At 39.7% G+C, this 11009-nt stretch overlaps 1 protein-coding gene across 1 annotated transcript in view; it reads left to right on the plus strand.

Annotated features, from left to right (window-relative positions):
- Positions 1-508: 508 nt before the first annotated feature.
- LOC143280545 (E3 ubiquitin-protein ligase Rnf220-like) overlaps positions 509-11009 on the plus strand; it is a 78662-nt gene continuing 68161 nt past the window's right edge. Inside the window, exon 1 of the mRNA XM_076585235.1 lies at positions 509-1892. Within this exon, the coding sequence (XP_076441350.1) occupies positions 1214-1892 (679 nt within the window). The 5' untranslated portion in view covers positions 509-1213. The remainder of the gene's footprint in view (positions 1893-11009) is intronic.

Genomic DNA, 11009 nt, shown 5'->3' on the forward strand with positions numbered 1-11009 from the left:
TCTGCTCCGAACTGCTGTCGGGTTTTCTGTCAGCAGTGATGGGGCGTGGATTGGAAAGAAAGAAAAGGGGGGGAAAAAAGCCCCCCCTCCCGAACACAGAATCGTGGTCCATCCACTCCTCTTCTGGTAAAGTTTAGCACGGGAAATCTGTTCTGGTTTGTGCCAGTGATTGCAGCGATGTCTTCACCTATTATTTTTCTTACTCTGCTAGGGCGAGCAAGGCGGTGTAAAGTTTTATTGCGGTACCTCCCTCCCTCCCGCTCTCTCTCTCTCTCTCTTTCTCTCTCTCACCGCTGGCAGTCAGTCAGTCAGTCAGAAGCGAAGTTGTGTAGGGGGGGAGCAAGCTTCGCGCGGCGGCAGGGCGCTGCGTCACCGGGTGGTTTCCATTTATGGGTGGTCATTGAAGGGGTTTGGTCGCCTGTCACTCAAAGTTGGCGGCGGTGTGTTGAGCGAAGAAAAGGTGTTGAAGAGGTGCTGGCAGCGCACTGGGGTAAGTTGTTGTCCCAAGTGGGGGGTGGCTGTCAACGGGGCGGGCGCCGTGCTTCCAGTTCTCCATCTGGCCCTGGTTGCAGACGACACACAAACCAAGGCCCGTCACTCCAGTCCGCTTTTGCTCTCAGTGTCGTCTGCTTGCCGCTGCACTCTTCGTTTCTCTGTCTCTCGCTCTCCTCGTGGGGGCAGGTTGTATCGACGCCCGTGTCACACAGACACACACACACAGACGCACACACACACACATTGCTCTCGCTCTCTTCCCGTCTCTTCGCTTTGTGGTTTTTGTGGAGTGACAAACAGGGAATGGACAGCAATTTTCTGGCGACGAAAACAAATTACTCGGTTTCCAAACGAGGACAACAAATTGCGCACGGTTTTCTTGGCTGTGTGAAACTTTGTGAGCTCTGATGCACCCGATTTGTCGTCTGCTGGGCCCGTGCTTTCATTCAGTTGCCTGTCTGTTGGTGATATGAAAGTACGTTGTGTTTTTGAGTTCCAGTTTGTGATGATTTGATTTTGCTGTTAGTGAAGTGATTAACTCAGTGAAAGTTTCTGCAATATTCTGTTTAATTTTCGTGTTCATGATATTGCTACAATCAACTTAGTTTTACAAAACGTGAAAGGTTCTTTCAGTGCTGGCTGGGAGAGGGGAATACAAAAATTCCTCGTTGTTGTTATGTTCTGACTGGCAAGCTGTTTGTATTTTGTGGAAACAGCAATGAGTATTGACTTGACGCACTTAGCCATGTATCGTTTCAACTTTTGGCCTAAGCCCTTCTTCCCTCCGACAGCTCCAGGCGGGGTGGGAGGAATGGAGAACTCCCCCTTTGTCCCCAACCCCTTGTCGTCGCCGGCCCTCATGGTGCTGGCGTCCACGGCGGCGGAAGGTCGTGAAGCCCCCCGGCTCCCCGCGCCCCCTCACCCCTTCTCGGCCGGACAGAGCCTGGACAAGGACCTGCCCCCGGCCCCTCCACCCCCGTTTAGCAGCGCCGGGTTCGTCTACCGGCCCGGGGAGCCTTTCCCCTCCCCCCTCTACGCCCCCCTGCCCCCCTTCGTCCGACCCAACCTGGATCGTGGGCTGGGTCTGCTGGGACCCAACAGTGGCGCCTTCCGTCACCTGGGTCCTCACGAGGGTGTAGAGCCTTACCATTCCGCCTTCACACCGGCCAAGAAGAGCAAGTCGGAAGACGTGTCGTCCACCTCCACCTTCTCCTCCGCCGACCACCAGGACAGGGACGGGGAGGGCGGGTCGAGGAAGAGCCTGTCGCCCTCCGTGAAGGAGGAGCGGCCCTCCAGCATCAGCTCCGTGGGAGGGGATACCAACTCCGAGATCCACTCCGACAACGGAGACCCCAACGACAGGGGAACGCCCGATTCAGAGGGACGAGCGCTTCGAAGTAAGTTTGTGTTGGTAGTGGTGTTGCGTGGGGATGTTGTGCTGTGGAGAGAGAGAGAAAGAGAGAGAGAGAGAGAGAGAGAGAGAGAGAATCACAGTGGGTGCGTACGTTCGCAAGATGGGGAATGAATGGTTTTTAAACTTATAAACTGATTAACCACTGATGCTGGCGCTCATTCTTACCCAAACAACTAGAAACCTGAATTAAAAACAATGACGATTTCAATTTTGTGTTCATAGACAAATATTATGTCAGTGATCATGAGTTCTGCGTCTTCTCATTTTCATTGACCGAGATGTCTAGATGTTAGTAACTGTTGTATCAAAGCATATTAAAAAACAAACAAACTTTCAGTAAGTAACAGCAGGGTTTAAAATTCCAGGTACATGTTAGTAATGTGCATGCGTACAAGTCTACAACACACGCACACGCGCACGCATGCACACACACACACACACACACACACACACACACACACACACACACACACACACACACACACACACACACACACACACTTCTCTAATTTCTCGCGCTGTCTGCTAAGTTGTCTCTCCAGTCAGTGTATTTGTGAGCGCATTCGTTGTGTACATATGTCGCGTGCATGCAAGTGCGTGCGAGCATGTTAGTCCGTACACGGAACGCACCGGACAATAAATAGGAAATACGTTTATTTAGTTTAAGCATGCCTAGTGCAATGACTATAGAATGCTGGAAATAATGATGATTATGTAAAAAGGAAGTGCACTCATTCCCCAGTCCCTCTTCACAATCATTACGACCATGCACACATCCTGACTGGCCGTGTATGTATGTGTTGTTGTATGTTGTTATTTTTCCGCCATTGTTGAATAAAATGGTTTTAAAAAAAAGATGATTATGTATGTACATGTACATTGATCTGTTTTGCAATTTGTGTGTAGTATGTGTTTGCAATTGTATAATACATTTTCTTATTTTCAGAGCGCGTCAGGTGTATACTTTTGGATTTAAACAATTGATATGCCATTTTATGAATGAGAATGGCACCGACTTACTAAAATTGTAAAGACAAAAGAGAAAGAAAAAAATGAAGATGGTAAGATAATAAAAGTAATAAAGAGAGAAAAAAACCTATCATTAAATGTATGCGTGCACACACACACACACACACACACACACACACACACACACACACACACACACACACAGATCCATTCTATTTCATACTGTTTTTTTAAGATAATAAAAGTAATAATGAGAGAAAAAACTATCATTAAATGCATGCGTGCACACACACACACACACACACACACACACACACACACACACACACACACAGATCCATTCTATTTCATACTGTTTTTGTCATGTTTTTTTTCACTCCTAAAGAGAGTACTCTGATTCTCTTATTCTTCATTTCACATTGTTAAAATTTTGCTATGCTAAATCACAATAACAACAAAATGACACACACACACACACACACACACACACACACACACACACACACACACACACACACACACACACACTTCTAATAAACGCAAAGTAAACACTTTCACTAAACACTTTGTGTGTGTGTGTGTGTGTGTGTGTGTGCATGCGCGCACATTTGTTTTCTTGTCATCTCTTTGTCTCTGTTAATCTTAAAAAAATTTTTTTTCTTATTTTAGAAAGTATTTTGGCAAATATAATTTTGTTATATTTTATATTTTGATTTATCCATCAAATAAAAAATCGCCACCTTTTGTGGACAGGCTTTAAATAAAATAACCGACCAACCATTCATCTGTTCTCTCTCTCTCTCTCTCTCTCTCTCTCTCTCTCTCTCTGTGTCATAGTCTTGTTTTCATTGTTTATTTATCAGCAAGTTATGTTATTGTCTTTTGTTGCTGTTCAAATACCCCATCATGAGGCTATGGCCTGTATATATATATGAATAAACCATTCATTCATTCATCCTCTCTCTCAGTCTCTCTCTCTGTCTCTGTCTCTATGTGTCTCTGTCTCTGTCTCTCTCTTCTCTCTCTCCTCTCTTTCTCTTACTTTTCTTCCAGTCCTGAATATTGCGTTGGCTTTATGCGATTGTCGGTCATCTGCTTTATATGTTTTTGTTTTGAGACAGCAGACCTGGTGAATCTGAAGTAGATCAGTCCGCAAATTTCGACACATCTTTGAAACTATAAAGTTCTGTAGCTTCCTTTGCCCCTCACCGGCACCTCAGTAACTCAGTGTTTTCCATTGTCCTTCGTTCACTTTCTTTCTTTCTTCATATCGTTCTGTCTGTTTTTGAATCATAGTTTCTTTGCTTCTCTCCTGCAACGAATGCTTTCCATTGACATTGCTTTTCTGGTTTTTTTTCCTTTCTTTCTTTGCATCATTTTGTTTCAGTACATTTTTCTTTACTGCATTTTCATGTTATTTTGTATATTCTTTCTTTCTTTCTTTTCCCTTTCTTTCTACTTTCTTTCTTGGGGTCTTTCTGTTCTGTTTCTTTTCTTTATTTATTTCTTAGTGTCTTCGTTCCTGTCTTTCTGTTCTCTTTTTTTTTTCTTTCTGTCCTGTTTCTATACTTCTTTTGCGGCAGATGTCTGCGGTTGGTTTTTTTTATTTTATTTATTTTTTTATTTTTTATTATTTTTTTTCTGATATTGTTTTTGTTTCTGTTTTCCTGTTGTCTTTTTTTCCCCTTTGCGATTAAGAGGGAGGTAATTTGTTTTTCTGGAAGCTTCGATATGTAATTATATGTGTGTGTCAACAGTCCAACGGCCGCCGAACCTTTCACCCCACCATTTACTCCCACACTTTCCCCTTCCTCCTCAGCCTTGAGTTATTGAGCCCAAAAGGTGCAGGAAGTGTCACGACCTACTTGCCGCAGCAATGGGACTGTGGCTTTGATTTGTGAAAGGGACGCTTCTTTCAAACAGAAAGTTATTGTGTGAGTGTTTCACGAGAGAAACATTTTTTTCCGGAGTTAGATTCTCGATCTAGAGCGCAGGGATTGATGATTGTTATTGTTGTTGTTATTGGTGTTAATGCTGTTTTGGTGTTGTTGAAGTTGTTGTTGTTCTTCTTCCATTTTAGCAGCATCACCACCCTGTGTCAATTGCTATGGTAATATTTTTTTAGGAATAAATTTGATGATTATTGTAATACACATTTTTAAAGCAAATAAAAACCAAAATCATATTCAGCGAGCGTATTTTTTTTCTGTTTCTTGAGCCCCCCCCCCCCCACCCCCCCCCCTTTTTTTTTATCCATACAAAAGTAGGATAACATTTCATGTCCAAATATGTTTCAAAAGTTGAGCATTTGAACATTAGCTTAACATCACGTGGGCATACTTTTTCTCGCGTCCAGTTCACGATTGAACACAACAGAATCTTGACGCTTAATTTTCGTCTCTGAATTTCTCAATCGCCAATAATGTTAAGACTACAAAATACAACAACAAAAAACACGAAAAACAACAACAACAACAAAAAACCACCCCCCAGCCCCCCAAAATCCCCAACCCCCCAAAAACAAACAACAACAACAATAAAAGTTGCAAAACTACAAGAATTGATTATAAATCGATAAAGATATGGTACCCAGACAGGAGCAGACTTACGATTATGCAGCTGACAGCAAGTTTCGGACATTTTTAAAAATTATTAATGTTACGATTAAAACGAAAATGAAATATGATCATGATTTTTGTGCAATAGGCGTAGTCTTTGAATCTGTTCATTATGCTTTTGTGCGTTAAATGATTATTTTTTCTTCCTTTTGTAAGTTTGTGTGTGTGTGTGTGTGTGTGTGTGTGTGTGTGTGTGTTTAATTGCTTATTTTAAAGCGCTTTGAGCTGCTTTTAAGGGAGGAAAGCGCTCAACAGGTGTCCATTATTAAATAACAAATAAATTATGCTTATTTTCGTTTTACACACGAGTCTTAATTACCTCAAATCACAGATGTCTAACTGATCCATAAGTCGGCATCTGGATTTTGTCTACTAAGGGGAAAAGGTAACATAAAAGGGGAGCGTGGGGATCGACATATATCACAAAAAAATTATTAAACAAAGAATCCGGTTTCAACATTTTCCCAGAAATTGATGTCAGTCATTGGAAAATTTTGAACCATGCCGTTTTCCACGTCGCTTCATCGCGTTTCTCTCTCCTTTCTTTTTCATTTTTGATTGACAGATCGATAGACCAGTCGTTCAATAGAGACTGACGGACAGACAGACAGACAGACAAAGCCCTATTTACAGATAAAATCGAAGGGGGAGATAGGTGGATATAGATAGGACAGATGAGCAGAGAGAGTGACTATAAAGTAGATAGTCAGGTGGGGTTGTGCTTAGTAAGATTATTGGCATTGCAGTACGTCTTTATTAATCCACTTAGAAACAACATCACTACAAAAGCTCGTCACTCACAACACTGTCTCTCGACCCAAAGTCCGACGCACGCACAAATATGGCAAAGTTGAACTGGAGGGTCAAAACCTTTTAGGTTGACTGCAAAGATGACAGCAATAAACCACGGCCACTTTATGTATCATGCAATAAAAGAGATGATTGTGTAAAATGTAAGAGATGATTATGTAAACGTAACGTGGAAATTATTAACATGAAGGGAAACTGGACCACACCCATGCATTAGCCCTACAGAAGAAAAAATTACGCGCGTGACCACACACACACACACACACACACACACACACACACACACACACACACACACACACACACACACACACACACACACACACACACACACACGTATGCAAGCGCGAGCTTCATCACCAGATGTCACTGTAAGTTTAATAAAAAGAAAAAAAAAAAGAGAAAGAGAGAGAGAGAAAAGAAATCCAAAACAGCATGCCACACATTTTAATTAAACATTGTAATAAAGACTGATAACTGTCTTGCACAAAATTGATACGCATGTGGTGTTACGAAGCTGACACGCATCATCATCATCATCATCTCTCTCTCTCTCTCCTTGTAGTTGTGTGTGTGTGTGTGTGTGTGTGTGTGTGTTTGTGCGTGCGTGCGTGCGTGCGTGCGTGTGTGTGTGTGTGTGTGTGTGTGTGTTTGTGTGTGTGTGTGTGTGTGTTTTCAACAAAACGTTCTGCTCGTGCTAAAATGTATTGCTTAACGGCGATACTCAATGCTGAATTCTTTGCCCACTGCATTGCTTACGCTCACTGGATACATGTTATACAAATATTTTATACTCTGATGCATAATGAACGTAACATGTATGCATAAAAACATGAAATAAAAGCATTCGATATCCTTCAAAGACAAGTGAAAGGAAGGTGTGACACTGCTCTGTACTGGCCATTATGCTGTCTGTCGCACTATCGTTAACAAGTAGAACATTTTGCATTTCTTTTGTTATATAGCGGTATTTTTCTTTAAGTTTAATTCCGATTTAATCAGATTACAATTCTATTCGAGTGCATTCTTGCTTCGAAATATTTAAAATCAAGTCAAGCAGCATGGTATCCGAAATATTTTACATTTATATATATATATATATATATATATATATATATATATATATATATATATATATAAACTTTCATCCCCACCGGTGTGTTTGATTGAACTAACCAAAACATGGAGAAATAGGTGGTCCAGTCAGGTCTATACAGGGATGAAGCATGTTACGACAATACGTTTCCGTAGTTATGCAAGTAATATCAAACTGATATTCATCAAGCCATCCCGACCTCTCTCCCATAACCTCCTCCCCCCCCCCCCCCGCCCCCCACACCCTCCAACCTCCTTCCAAATCGAATCCAAACACACAACAAATAATGCCAGAAATTTTATACATATATATATATATATATATATATATATATATATATATATATATATATATATATATATACACGTATGTGTTGTGATGTAGGCGACAGCACCAGAATAAAATAAAATGAGATACAAATGAATAAATAAATAAATGAATAGATAAATAAATAAAAAAAGAAAGGAAGGAAGTAAAAAGAAGTATACACAGAAACAAAATTTTTCATTGGACTGAAATTATTATTGTGCATTTCTCCCCTCTTAAAAGGTTCACCCTGATTCCAAATAAAAAAAAAATTATACAATTATAGTCTGAAGGTGCAGGAAGCAGCTACATCACTCCATAGTGATTAACTGTAGATGATCTCACAAAATGACCATTTTCTTTGCCATACCTTTTACGCAAAGGAAAAAAAATCAACAAAACAGTCAGTGTCTACAATAGGAGTTTTTCAGAACGCTATCTTCCGAATCGAAGAACATTGTGAAGGACTTAAATTTCAAACACATAAATCATCTCCCGGGAGAAAGGTTTTTCATAGCAATACACTGCAAAGCAGACCAAAGAATGACATTTTGTCCACCAACAGATGTTTCCCACGAGAACAGTTACAGATCTCTGTGAATAAAGTGTTGTTTTGGTAACAAATCATACAGTCTGCTAAGAAATGTGAGCATACCCGAAACTGTTCATAAGTTTATTTTTCAAATGAAATGAAGTTTTTCAACTTCCCGGATCTTGATCCAACAATTCATTTTTCACACCCTTTTAGACTGTTCTTCTGGTTGTCATCACCCGAGTAAATCCCAACATATGCTCTTTCATTTGATTTCGTGGTGCTATTCCTTTGTGATTTTGTTGTTGCGGTTGTGTTTTTTATTTGTTTGTTTGTTTGTTTTTGTTGTTTCTTTTTGCCTTACAGCCGTTCCCTCGTAAAACGGAAAAGTTGTGAGAATCGTGATATACTTGTATTACGCCATATCGCTGCAGTCACAGCCAGTGTCCTGCAACACTTCACGCTGTTAAATCTCCATGGGACGCCTCTGTTCGCACATTGCCTAACTCTTTATCCTACGTCATTCTCTGACCTTTCAACCCACACTCTCCGCTCGCCCCGCCCCCCTTCTTTCCCTCCCGACATTTCACCAGTCACCAGTCACCCCTCTTTTATTAATATTTATTTACTTTTGTCCATTCCATTTGCTGATTTTTTTTATGTTGAAAATCAATGTTTGTTTGTCCGTGTAGGCTTTTTGTGTGTATTTATTTTTTGACATTACTCTTGTTATTTTTATGGTGTGTGTAAAAGATGTTCATATATACAATGTTTCAGTGTCCCCAGGGGGCACATGACATAACATAAACTTCTTGCTTTGCTTTGTTAGCTTATTGATCTCAACTAATGTAATTTGTGACGGCATCCATCACACATTTCTTTCATCAAGAAATAATAATCCCTTCTTCTTGTTTGCCGAATTTATGTCTGAGCAACACACAGTCACACACTCACACAAAGGTACATAAAGCACTCGTACCTTGCACGAGTTTTGTAGTCTCACACCCAGGCCCAACCCTAAACACACACACACACACACACACACACACACACACACGCACGCACGCACACACACACACACACACACACACACACACACACACACACACACACACTGTGGCGTCCAATTTAGAAACGTTTGAAATGGAGTTTGTCAGGAATAATTATTCCCTTGATTACGAGATGGATCTATGCACTTATACGGGCTACATTGATAAGTTTTATAGGTGTCAGGTAAGACACACATCCATGACAGCCATCCAGTCTGCAGTGAGAATTCCCAAGAGAGGACGTCGCCTTCGGTCTGTTTACCACGGTTCTGTTCATGAACTCCGAGTGAAGTGACCGGAAGGGATTGTATGCTATATTTTTATTTTATTTTATCTTATTCTATTTATTTTTCAAAAAAAATAGTTATGTTCAGTATACTGTGCACAGAGTTGGCAAGCGCTGTATAGAAGGAATGCATTATTAATATTTTTCATTTTATTATTATATCAGTCTTTGGGAATGTCTTCCGCGGTTAAACTTGTAGCATCCCTATTTGTAATTCCACTGTCTTTTGTAGCACACTATTTTATGGGTTTTTTTTGTTGTTGTTTTTTTAGCCGATATACAGTATGATATGTTATTCCCATAATAATTTTCGACAAATTTGTTATACTGTAGCCAGTGTAGGCTACTTATTGAAATTGATAGAAACTGGAATGGGGGGTGGGGTAGGAGGAAACCAGGATATGATAGTTGATTCATTGCGGATTCTGACATGAGGGATTATATATATATATATATATATATATATATATATATATATATATATATATATATATATAATGAATGTCCAAACCATGGTACCTTCTGACATAAATTATGTTCATCGAATAAAGTTGATCTGTTTTTGATTTTTGAAAAAAAAAAAAGATAAAAAAAGAATAGCGTAAATCCCGGCAAAAATTCTTAAACGAACAATGTGTTGATTTGGATGTTTTCATTTGCTGTTTTTGTTCTTGATGATGATGTCTTTGAATACTCGTTTTTTTGTGTGTTTTTTTGTTTTGTTTGTGTTATCTGTTTTGTTGTTATTTTAGAAACATGGACAGTCTGACGGAACAAGATTTTAATCATCCAGTTGTAGATGTATCCACCAAATAATGTTCCAAAGTAAATTATTATCTTATGTTGTCTGTGTTTGGGTAAGTTTGGTTGCTTCGTTTCGTTCCTACTTTGTTATCTCCTTTTTTTTTGTTGTCTCTTGAGTACACGTGTGCGTTCGGCCAAATTTCCACCAGCAAACAAAGAAAACTGAAACAAAACAAAAAAAAAAACAAAAACAAAAAAACAAGAGAGGCAAGGCCTTCAAGACTCACTTTATGTATTGAGTATAATTTCAAAATGTAATGTTTAAGATGAGAAAGATCAGTTTAAAGTAAATTAACTCCCCTAGCACTAATTAAAGAGTAATTTCCCTTCTATACTGTCTACACCAAAACGTTTGCAAAATAAATAAAACTTCCATCCTTAGCAAAAGAAGTTCCTGTTTGAACAAAAAATGATAATAATGACTGCTCTTGTTGTTGGGTCAGAATATCAGATCAAAGTGCCAAGTTTAGAGAATACAAAAATATAAATATAACAGTAAATGCAGTTTGCATATAATTAGGCTTCTTTTTTTCTTCTTTTTTTTTGTGCCCATCCCAGAGGTGCAGTATTGTATTAAACAAAATGACTGGAAAGAACTGAATTTTTCCTATTTTTATGCCAAATTTGGTG

The sequence above is a fragment of the Babylonia areolata genome, chromosome 3 (assembly GCF_041734735.1).
Source record: "Babylonia areolata isolate BAREFJ2019XMU chromosome 3, ASM4173473v1, whole genome shotgun sequence".
NCBI classification, from domain to species: domain Eukaryota; kingdom Metazoa; phylum Mollusca; class Gastropoda; order Neogastropoda; family Buccinidae; genus Babylonia; species Babylonia areolata.